General features: G+C 61.2%; 1 protein-coding gene across 1 annotated transcript in view; it reads left to right on the forward strand.

Moving 5' to 3' along the window:
• The window catches only part of LONP1 (lon peptidase 1, mitochondrial), a 23,242-nt gene that overhangs the window by 4,886 nt on the left and 7,037 nt on the right, over nt 1-11,319 (forward strand). Inside the window, exons 2-10 of the mRNA XM_077779538.1 lie at nt 2,561-2,649; nt 3,506-3,625; nt 5,294-5,525; nt 6,961-7,022; nt 7,570-7,699; nt 8,032-8,115; nt 9,358-9,578; nt 10,293-10,431; nt 10,905-11,129. Coding sequence (XP_077635664.1) covers nt 2,561-2,649; nt 3,506-3,625; nt 5,294-5,525; nt 6,961-7,022; nt 7,570-7,699; nt 8,032-8,115; nt 9,358-9,578; nt 10,293-10,431; nt 10,905-11,129 — 1,302 coding nt within the window. The remainder of the gene's footprint in view (nt 1-2,560; nt 2,650-3,505; nt 3,626-5,293; nt 5,526-6,960; nt 7,023-7,569; nt 7,700-8,031; nt 8,116-9,357; nt 9,579-10,292; nt 10,432-10,904; nt 11,130-11,319) is intronic.

An 11,319-nucleotide genomic window follows, 5' to 3' on the forward strand; every position in this document is an offset into this window, starting at 1 on the left:
TTGTCTTCTCATTAGTTTGGTGAACTTGAGCCCCATTTTCCTCCCTTACAGACTGAGTTTAGGATTGCCCAGTTAGAGTCCCAGCCATAGAAATCCGATGCTGGGAAGGACCAGAACGGTCTTACGGGCCAGTTAACTTCTCTGCGGGTTTTGGTAGATGTTTTTGCCACACTCGCCGCGCGCGGTTTGCCGTCTAGTTAGGAGCCTCTTTGGGATCAGCATTCATTTCTTCCCTAAACACTTCTTGATCTCCTGCTGTGTAGCAGGCACTGAGGATACAGTAGCAAACAAATCAAATGCAGTCCCTGTGGCTAAGGAACTTGTGTTCTGATGGAAGAGACAGCAAGCCAGATCATTTCAGACTAAAAGCCATGGGGGGTGGGGAGGATGGACTTGGGTGGGTGATGTAATAGAAAGCAACATGAGTGCAAGGAACTTGAGCTTTTAGAGTACAAAGCCCCCAAATTCCTTCTTTCTTCTGGCTCGCGCGGTCTCTCTCTCTCTCTCTCTCTCTCTCTCTGTCTGTCTCCCCCTTCCTCTCTCCTTCTGATGACGTGGAAATTAGAGTCCGTGGTGGAAAAAGGTTATCTGTTAACTGTCACAGCAAGGTCGTGTGATGAGTCAGCTTCTGGGCTCCTCCTCCAGCCTTTCCCTCATACTCTAGTCTCTGCGAAACAAATCTCAGGACTGAAGGAACCCCTTCCACCTCCTCTTCCCACCTGCTGATTGTTGGGTCCGAGCAGCCATCCCAAGGGGCCGCCTTTGGTTTTGAGTAGTGGTTACTTGCAGACCCCAGAGCCTATGGGTTCATATCCTTGTTCCACCACCCATAGCTCCTTCACCTTCAGAAAGCTGTTCCTCTGGGCCTCCACTTTCTCATCTGCAAAATGGGCATCATAGTTGTACCTCAGTTCTTAGAGCTGGTGGTGGAGGAGGGTTCACCTTTGTCAGCGGTATAGCTTTCTGCCTCAGTCAGTGGCTGCTGGTATTGTCTCCTGTATGGTGTTCTTCTGACTTCTCAGAAGTTTGCCCTGGGGGCCTTTTTCCTGTCCTCGACCCCAGCCGACGTCTGGGACCAGGAGAGGTCTGCCACGTAGGGTCCCCTCAGCCCTGCAGAGTGGCAGATGCCGCTTGTCCCGAGTGCCCAGAGATAGGATTCTTCCAAGAGACTGGCACATGGCACGCCCTGTATTTCTATCGCTGGTACCTGGTCAGTGACGGGACAGGGGCTGACGTGCAGTGGTCGGCTGTTAGCAGACAACAAACTGGGGAAACTTCCGTGGGACCCGGTTAGCAAAGCTCTGTTTACTCTTGGTTTTGTGGTTGACACTGTATGTGGCTAATTTGCCCCAGTAGTGTGTCCCCTCAGTATAGATCAGTGGCTCTTAATTTTTGGTGGGTCGTGTACCCCTCCTAATGGCTGTCACGGACCTTTCCCCTGGGAAAGATGCATCTGTAGGGTCAGGAATTCCTGGGCCTGTGAGAGGCCCTGTTAAGGGATGAGTGGAAACACGGGTTCTCAAAGTGTGGTTCCCAGACCAGCCACGTGAGCATCACCTGAGAGCTCGTTTGAAATGCAGATGCTCCAGGCCCCCTCTATCAGGAAACTCCAGGGCTGGGACTCAGCCGTCTGTCTTAACAAGTCCACCAGGTAATTCCAATGCAGGCTGAAGTTTGAGGGCCCGGAAGTGTAGTCAGTCATAGCCTGGTGTGGGATTTAACGCGTGCTGGAGGGACATCCGTTGAGCCTTACAGCTGTTTCCCTGCCCCGTCGGATGTTCCCTGAAAGACACTGGCACTCTCCCTGCCATTGGAATGACATCGAGATAATGTGTTGTCATCCTGGGGCTTTCAGTCCTTGAAAAGGGTACAGATGGGATTGGGAAACACTTTCAGTGAAAATTGGAAGAAGTTACCGGCCCGTGGGATGGGCCACATCTGAGTCATGCACATTCAGTGTTGCGTTTTGACACTGATAAAATCACTAGAGTCTAGATTTCTTTTTTTTTTTTTAATGTTTTATTTATTTCTAGGAGAGAGAGAGAGAGACAGCGTGAGCAGGGGAGGGTCAGAGAGAGAGGGAGTCACAGACTCTGAAACAGGCTCCAGGCTCTGAGCTGGCAGTCAGCACAGAGCCCGACGCGGGGCTCGAACCCACGAACCGCGAGATCATGACCTAAGCGAAAGTCGGACGCTCAACCGACTAAGTCACCCAGGCGCCCCAGAAGAGTCTAGATTTCAAGCCAAGGCATTTCACCACTGAACAACTCTCGAAATGGGGTGTTAAATCAACTCCTTGGTTCTGGCCATTGGTCTACTATGAGTTTTCTTTAGGAAGCAGGGGAAGCCGCTCAGGAATACAGCCCTGTCACTCTGTCCCACGACATTCTCTACACCTTTGCGTGCACGAATGTTCAGTTTTGGTTCAGGACTTCCCGGCCTGTCTCGTGTCCTGGATCCGACTGGCAGAGCCCCAAGAATGACAGAGAAGACACGGGAGCTGCTGTCAAAATGTCAGCTAGGAAACCTGCATTTCACTCTGGGGTCATTGTCATGCTAGGTTAAAAATAAGAAGTTGGTTGAGCTGCTAAGAAGGAAGGTCCGTCTCGCCCAGCCGTATGCCGGCGTCTTTCTAAAGAGAGATGACAAGTAAGTGTAACTTTTCCTTCGCTCCCTCGTTCAAGTTGCCCTGCTGTGTAGCTCACCACAGACCCTGCTCCATGGAGCAGCCCGGATCTCGATCTCTGACCTGAAAGGCGCCAAGCAAAACCTACCAAGTGTAAGGCCGAGAGCCAAGCATACTTTTTAGTCTAGGTTGAAGAACTTGGCTCAGCTCTTGGCCTCATGCGTGGTCAAGATGTGAGGTTGGGGTGGGGGGAATGTATTTTAACCTCCAGGACCTGAGGTGTGAAAGACCCCTGTGAGGCCGCTTCAGCCCAGGGCTAGTTCGGCAGACAGCTTGACTCTAGGTGGGAATCTGTTCCACTTCTGAGTTAGAAGGTACATGCTTTTTTTTTTTTACCCCCCCAAATGTTTGTTTTTGAGAGAGAGGCAGAATGCAAGTAGGGGAGGGGCAGAGAGGGAGACACAGAATCCAAAGCAGGCTCCAGGCTCTGAGCTGTCCGCACAGAGCCAGACGCGGGGCTCGAACCCATGAACCGTGTGATCCTGACCTGAGCCAAAGTCAGACACTTAACCGACGGAGCCACCCAGATGCCCTGAGAAAGTACATTCTAAGCAGGCTCAGTAGTGGGAGGTGTGGAACGGAGTCCGTTTGGCCCGGGCCTGCCCTTCCAGCCGACGTGGCCAGGAGCTGCTCCCCTGTGCACGGCGGGCAGGGGCTCTGCTGGGCCCTGAGCCCCTGTGGGAGTGAGGAGTTTGCTGTCGGTGTGCAGCCGAGGCTGGCAGGGGTGTTTCTTTTCTCTTCCTCTCCCCCTTAGTCTGAGACGGCCCGCTGCATATCAGAGGGCCCGTGCCAATGTTCCTTTGTGTCCCTGTCCCTCAGCAATGAGTCTGACGTGGTCGAGAGCCTGGATGAGGTCTACCACACGGGGACGTTTGTCCAGATTCACGAGATGCAGGACCTCGGGGACAAGCTGCGCATGATCGTCATGGGACACAGAAGGTGCGGGGCCCCGAGCGTATGCCATGGGGCAGGAAGAGAGGCCCCGAGGGCCCCCTGGTGCCAGCACGGACCATCCCCTTGTCGCCTGGTCACGGCAGGGACTGGGCCAAAGCTGGAGGTGGCCGAGATGGATCGCTTCTGGATCCCTCCCTGCTCCAAGTCCCCTTGTTAGAGCGGCAGTGCGGGTGGCCGGTGACGTGTGTATCTCTCGTCTGTGCTACTCACAAAAGCGCCTCACGTACTAGACAGCGAGTTGTTGGGTGTGTCTCGGGGTCCAGCGCTCCCAGCTGGGCAGGCTTTCCCCCGGTGCCCTGTGCGCGTTGGGCAGCAGCCCCTGCCTGGCACCGCAGTGTTCACTCGAGCGGACCCAGACCCCTTCCCCGTCGGGCCGTGTGGTCTCCACCTGCGCGCTGCAGAAGGGCCACACGCCGCGGGTGAGCCCAGCTTACGTCCTCAGACGAGCACAGCGGATTGTGACAAAGGCAAGCTCGGCACAGTTTGCACTTGTGCGCCAATGCGCATTGGTCCTCAGGGTGCTCGTCAAGAGGGCCACGGCCAAGACCAAGCGGGAAACACTTGAGTCCTGAGTGGCTGCGTAGTGAACGCTGTGAACAGCCCCTCATCGAGCTGCTCGTTGGCGGTGGTTGAAGCTCGAGTTCTGGGTTCGGTTCTTTCCTGAGCCCTGTCTGGGGTTGGCGAGGCAGCGCCTCGGGAACACGGGGACATGGGTCGTGCCAGGCACTGAGTCTGTGACCGGTCCCGGTGGCATTGCCATTGCCCGAAGCCCCACAGCCGTTTTCATCTCACATTGGAGGCTGTTTGCAGGGGTGTGGCTGCCGCTCTGTCTCTGGGGGGCGGGGGAGCTTCTGGGCGGAGGGAAGGGAGACTCAACCAAAATGAATGAAGACCGTGGCGGCTGCTGAGTGCTGTCCTAACCTACGAGGCGCCTTAGGAGTGAGTCCCACTGGCGCCAGAGGCCAGCTCTGTGCAGCATGCCGGTGTCAGTCGGGTGCTGGGGCTGCACCCCTGCCTGCCCTCTGGGGAAGGTGGCAGTGACTTACCTTGTGTGACAGGAGGGAGCCGAGAGGTGAAGTGGCATGTTTGCATTCGACGTGTTCCTTAACCCCTGGGGCCTGGCGTCTGCCGGGCGCTTGGGTGCAGGCGGAGAGAGGCCAGCACGCCCTTCTCCCCAGCGGGAGAGGACGTGAGCATCCACATAGGTCATGAGCTGAGGTCTGGTGGTGGTGGGTGCTTTCGGGGGCAAGTGAAGACGCCCAGGGTGACAGGTAGGCACAGAGGGGGAACAGAGCTCATGTGGAGCGGTCAGGGAGGGCTTCAGTGGATGTGCCCTTGAATTGAGGCCTGAGCTACACGAAGGGGTGCCACATGGTGGGCTTGAGGTCGGAGGCGAGGGTGGGCAGAGTCCCAGAGGTTGAGGTTGGTGGAGCTGACACCTTGAGGTGGGCCCCAGAGCACGGTCCCACCAGCTTACTGGTCACACATCACACGTTTGTGTAGGACAGCGGGGAGTTGGCGAGAGTGTGGAATGGGTGGCCCAGCTGGAGCCAGTGGTATCGGGCCGGGGGTGCTGGTCCTGGGGCCCTGAGACATAGGCTGGGTTTCCACCGGAAGCCCTGGCAGTGTCACCTCCGCCTCGTTTCTCTTCAGGATTCACATCAGCCGGCAGCTGGAGGTAGAGCCGGAGGAGGCTGAAGACGAGAACAAGCAGAAGCCGCGCAGGAAGCCCAAGCGCAGCAAGAAGGAGGCGGATGAGGACCTGAGTGGCGGGCACCCAACGGAGGGGACGGCAGAGCCCACCTCGGGTGCGCCCGGCGAGGTGCTCATGGTGGAAGTGGAGAATGTTGTCCACGAGGACTTCCAGGTCACAGAAGAAGTGAAGGTACGCCGGGCGGCTGCCAGGGAGCTCCCCTGAGCAGGGTACCTGTGGGCCGACGCCCCAGCCTGTCCACGGCCGTCAGGGTCTTGGGGATGCAAAACACACTCCCCCCTCCCCCCTGAAGTCCTAGGAAGAACCGGCATCCAGAAGGTAAAGGAAATGTGCTGGGGCCCTTAGCTGCTGGAGAAGGAGGCAGGATTCGAACCTGGGGCCGGGCCATGTCTGCTGCGCAGGAGCCCTCAGCCTTCCTTCCCGTACTGGCTCCTTCCCCTGAAGCCCCGGGTGCTGGGGAGGGAAGCAGGGCCCGCTCGCCGCTCCCCGTGGCCTCGAGAGCCTTGTGGCCACCTTGGCCCCACTGTGGCCATGAGCCAGCTGTCAGGCGGCAGGAGGTGTCCTTCCACCTGCTCTTCCAGTGCGTTAGCGTCAGGGACGCCCGCCAGGGGGTGGGGACAAAGCGGAAAGGCTCCTCATGCCCATGGTCTCCCCGAGGACACGCCATGCACAGCCGACGGCCTCGGTGTGAACCTGTGGCGCGATGCCGAGCGGAGTGCTGGGCCCTCAGGCCTTGCTGGGAAGGGGTCCCGCAGCCCGTTGGTGACGTCGGCCTTGGGAGGGGCTGTGTTTGCTGCTGTCACACCCACAGGCCACACGGGGGGACCTGGGAGCGGTACCATCCTGTCCCGGAGAGTTCAGGTGCATGTGTTCTCTGGTTCCGTGGGAGCCGCGTGGTGGGAAGGAAGCGCTGATCCGTCCCACGCTGTTATGTGAGCGCGAGCAGCTCCCCCTGCTGGCTGGACGGGGCAGCACAGCCCCCCCCAGCTGCCCGTAGCGGGAGCGAGATGCGCCTAGACTCGCAGGTGCCACAGGGGAAAGGTCAGCGAGCCTTGACGAGGCCGCAAGCGCCGTGCGCCTCTGGCACCCCTCAGCCGGTTCCTTCTGGAAAGTCAGCTCGCTTGGGGCTGGGTGCTTGCAGTGAAGGGACACAGCCGCTCTCAGTGCCCACCGGCACCCTCACTGGGGTGTGGTGTGCTGGGAACCACACATTCTGGGGTCACGAGTTCCAGGCATCGCGCCACAGGCTGTCCGTGGTCTCCGTGGCAGGGCGCCGCCTCCTCTGGGAACCTGGGGCGAGGTGCTGGGCGGGACGGGCCGAGAGCCGCGGTGACTCGCAGGCACATCCCCAGAGGAGGAGTCACACCAGGGGGCGCTGAGGTTGAGAAAGGGGATCCTGTTTGAAATAAAGGAGTAGAGAAGCCCCTGTTCCTCCCCTCTGAGGTTGGGGTTCAGAGGTGTGAGGGGCCAGTGGGGTTTCCGTTGTCCCTGCCTCGAGTCCCCGGGGCGTGAGTTCAAGGCTGCGCTCCTGGGCACTGAGCCTCCCTTGGTCTGGGCCGCAGCCCCTGCTGGCCCCAGGACCGACGGCGGCCCCCCCGTTTGCCAGGCCCTGACCGCCGAGATTGTGAAGACCATCCGGGACATCATCGCCTTGAACCCGCTCTACAGGTTGGTCTCCGGCGCCTCCGCTGCCCGAGTGTGCGGCCGCCGTCCCTGTCCCCGTGGCCGTCCCTGTGACCAAGCTGCGCTCAGCCGGCCTCTTGGCGCAGCCGGGTTGGTGGGAAGCTTTCTCAGAGTGCGTCCTGACGGAACCTTGCCGGCGCGGGGCTTCGCGGCACAGGGCCCAGCCCCGGGTGAGGCGATCCTGCTTCCCTTGCAGGAAGGAGGCCCCGGCGGGGGTGGGGGGGGTGGGGCCTGCCCAGCCAGGGGCCTTTGCCTCCTTTGTCCTGACACTGGCTTGGATTTGCTCAGAAGCCTTTTTGTCCCCAGCTGCGGCTGGAGAGACTCTTACGGGGGGTCGCCCCACGGCTGCTGGAGGGACCCACGTCTGGGCATGGTGACGCGGTCTCTCGGCTCTGGGCCCGGTGGCCTCGCTGGCCCTGCGCCCGGCTCTCCGCGTCCCAGGGCCTTGCCCCGCGTTGCCGGGGACAGGGGTGTGGGCCACCTGCTGCAGCGGTCCCTGCGGCCCGTGGCAGTGCCCCTCTGTCGCCCGCAGAGAGTCTGTGCTGCAGATGATGCAGGCGGGCCAGAGGGTGGTGGACAACCCCATCTACCTGAGCGACATGGGCGCCGCGCTGACCGGAGCTGAGTCCCACGAGCTGCAGGACGTCCTGGAGGAGACCAACGTGAGTCCGCCCTGGCCGCGCCTGGGTGCTCGTTTCCTGCCCCCTCTGCGCGGGTCCCCCTTCTCTCGCGGCCGCGTGGCATCCCCGCGGACAGGGCCTTGTGATTAGTGGGTGCCATGCTCGGCTTGCCGCCACCCGTGTGCCGCTGTGAATGTTCCGGACCGCAGCTGGTAGACATGCCGGAGGCTCCCTGTAAGAGGTGTTCGCGGAACTGACCGAACAGATGGCGCCAGGTGGCCCACCCCGGGTGCGCCCCATCCAGAGGCGCCTGCCCCCGCACCCAGCACCCATGCCGCTTCTGACGGTCGCCCGCATCTTCCGTTTCTTGGCAGATCCCCAAGCGGCTGTACAAGGCCCTGTCCCTCCTCAAGAAGGAGTTTGAGCTGAGCAAGCTGCAGCAGCGCCTGGGGCGGGAGGTGAGCCGGCCTGAGGACGCGTTGGGGGCGGGGGCCCCTTTGTCCCGGACGCTGCACGCGCGACCCTGAACCCGTCGTGGCGGCCGAGCCCGGAACCTGTGCTCGCAGACGTCCTCCGCGTGGGCACAGCGCTGGGGACAAGCTGGGGATGGGGAGCCCGCCTGGGAGCGGTTGAAACTCGGTTTCTCCGTGACTCTGCCGTCTGCGGCCCACCTTCCCGACCTGTGGGCTGATCTGTGGGCCCATCTGTGGGCTGGTCTGTGGGCCGCCCACATTGTCGGTTGCTCTCCAGTCAGAGTTGACTTTTCACTTCACCTTATTCCACATCACATCTGTAAGTGAGGAACTTTTTAACGTTTAGTTATTAACACAAGGCAGTTCTTTTTTATGGATACATTTATTTACTTAAACAATCTCTATGCCCAGTGTGTGGCTTGAACTCACAACCCTGAGATCAAGAGTTACACGCTCTTCCGACTAAGCCTACCAGGCACCCCATGAGGCACTTTTTTTTTAATGTTTTTTTTTTAATTTTTTTTAATGTTTTATTTATTTCTAGGAGAGAGAGAGAGACAGCGTGAGCAGGGGAGGGTCAGAGAGAGAGGGAGTCACAGACTCTGAAACAGGCTCCAGGCTCTGAGCTGGCAGTCAGCACAGAGCCTGACACGGGGCTCAAACCCACGAATCGCGAGATCATGACCTAGCGGAAGTTGGATGCTTAACCTACTAAGCCACCCAGGCGCCCCTGTTTTTTGTTATTTTTGAGAGAGACCCAGAATCGGAAGCAGGTTCCAGGCTCCAAGCTGTCAGCACAGAGCCCAACGCAGGGCTCGAACCCACAAATCTGAGATCATGACTTGAGCCAAAGTCGGACACTGAACCCACAGACACTGCCCCCCCCGCCCCCCCCGTGAGGCAGTTCTTAATGTACCTCAACGGGGATGCGGGAGTGGGGGCTGTAGGTGGCCCTGGGGCCCGGCCTCTGAGCCGTCCCTGCTGCCCCCTCCATCTGTCCAGATCGGCTCTGTGCCCATGGGAGGCGGGACAGTGTCCACGAGCTGCCCCTCGTCACAGTCGGGGTCAAAGAGCAAATCCCTTGCTCGTCCAGAACTGACAGTCATTCATATTGGGGGCCCCCCTCGGAGACTGGGTTCAAGGTGGGGGGGCTGGAGGCGGCCTCACGGACTTTGCCCCTTCCGTGTCCTGAGGAAGCAGTGGCCCCGCTGGCGTCAATCTGNGCAGGTGGAAGAGAAAATCAAGCAGACGCACCGCAAGTACCTCCTGCAGGAGCAGCTGAAGATCATCAAGAAGGAGCTGGGCCTGGAGAAGGACGACAAGGACGCCATCGAGGAGAAGTTCCGTGAGCGGCTGAAGGAGCTCGTGGTCCCCAAGCACGTCATGGACGTCGTGGACGAGGAGCTCAGCAAGCTGGGGCTGCTGGACAACCACTCCTCCGAGTTCAAGTGAGCGCGCTGGGGGGCCCGTCCCTGCTCGCTCCTCCGCCCGCCGTCTGGGGCACGCTCCAGAAGTGGGTGAGCGCCCGGGAAGCACTTGGTGTGTGACGGTCCTCTCGGGGCCCCTGTGTACAGCACACTTCTCTGTCACCCCGCTTCCCAGCTGCAGAATTTGGGGTTCAGCGAAGTCAAGTCAGTGAGCAGGGCCTCTGAGCTGGTAGGCGGGGGCGGGGATTTGACCCCTGGGCTGTCTGGCTCGAAGCAGGGCTTACTTGGGCTCCTCTTCTGCTTTTCTTTGAGAGCCGGCAGGTCTGCGCATCTTCTGGGGGTGCTCGGCCTTGTCCGGTGGGTGCACGGCTCCCGGCCTGGGGTCGCTCTCAGGGCAGCCCTGACCGGCCGCCAGCCAGGCCTGTTCCCCACGTGCCCCGGGGGAGGCTGTCCCTCGTGCTCGCCGCTGCCTCCGTGGCACGGGCTTCTGAGCAGTCGCTGCGCTCGCCTCGTCTGGCTCTGGCAGCAGGCCGAGCACTTGGCTGGGCACCTGGTACCCACCGCGTGGCTGCAGCCAGGCAGTCGGCAGCCCCTCCGGCTCCGGTGCGCTCAGTGCGGTCCGCGCTTCAGCTTCTGCGGGCGCCAGCGACATGGGTGTGCCACGCCTGGGCCGGGCAGCTCACCCGCCCCCGCTCACCCGCCCCCGCTCACCGGCCCTGCTCTGTCCCGTGGCAGCGTCACGCGGAACTACCTGGACTGGCTGACGTCCATCCCGTGGGGCAAGTACAGCAACGAGAACCTGGACCTGACCCGGGCCCAGGCGGTGCTGGAGGAAGACCACTACGGGATGGAGGACGTCAAGAAGCGCATCCTGGTGAGGCCGCCTGCACCCCTCCTGGCTCCCAGGCCACCCCCCGACCCCCCCCCCCCTNGGGGTGGAGGGAGGGCTCCAGCCAGAGGTGGCAGGGACAGTCCGGGCGGGCCCGCCTGCTCCAGGGGCCTCAGGTTTCTGAGGGGGACAAGAGTCATGCTTGAGGTGACACAGGGCGGACCTGGCTCAGGGCCAGTAGGCTGTGGCTGGAGCAGACAGAGGGTCGATGTGGTCCAGGGTGTGGCAGGAGGGGGCACTACTAGCTGGGCCGGTGCCCTGGGCGCCCACGGCCGGCCCCTCCCCTCCCGGGGCATGTGACCCTTGAGTCCACTCGGGCTCTCTGGGACATGCCTTGTCCCTTGCGCAGCCCCCAGAAGCCTGCGTGTGGGGTGACCGTGGTGAGGCTCACGCCGGGCGGGGTCCCTTGGTCTGCTGAGAGGGCGGCCAGGGTCCCACGAGCCCGCCTCCGCCCGCAGGAGTTCATCGCCGTCAGCCAGCTCCGAGGCTCCACCCAGGGCAAGATCCTCTGCTTCTACGGCCCCCCTGGCGTGGGCAAGACCAGCATCGCCCGCTCCATCGCCCGCGCCCTGAACCGCGAGTACTTTCGCTTCAGTGTCGGCGGCATGACCGACGTGGCCGAGATCAAAGGACACAGGTATGTCCGGCCTCCCGTCGGGCTTCACCCCTCCTGGCTGTGTCCTGTGTGTGAGAGGGGGTCAGCTGTGAGCCGTGAGCTCTGCTCGTGCGGTGGGAACGTGACCGAGAAGCCCAGGTGTCCGCGGGCCGCGTGCAGGCTGGCTCGAAACCTGCGCGCTCAGCCCCGGGAAGGGGGGCCGCCCCGAGTGTTCGTCTGCCAGGCTGTTGGCAGGTGTCCCAGTAGGTCAGCTCCCG

Source organism: Crocuta crocuta, unplaced genomic scaffold, assembly GCF_008692635.1.
Source record: "Crocuta crocuta isolate KB4526 unplaced genomic scaffold, BGI_CrCroc_1.0 scaffold110, whole genome shotgun sequence".
NCBI lineage: Eukaryota > Metazoa > Chordata > Mammalia > Carnivora > Hyaenidae > Crocuta > Crocuta crocuta.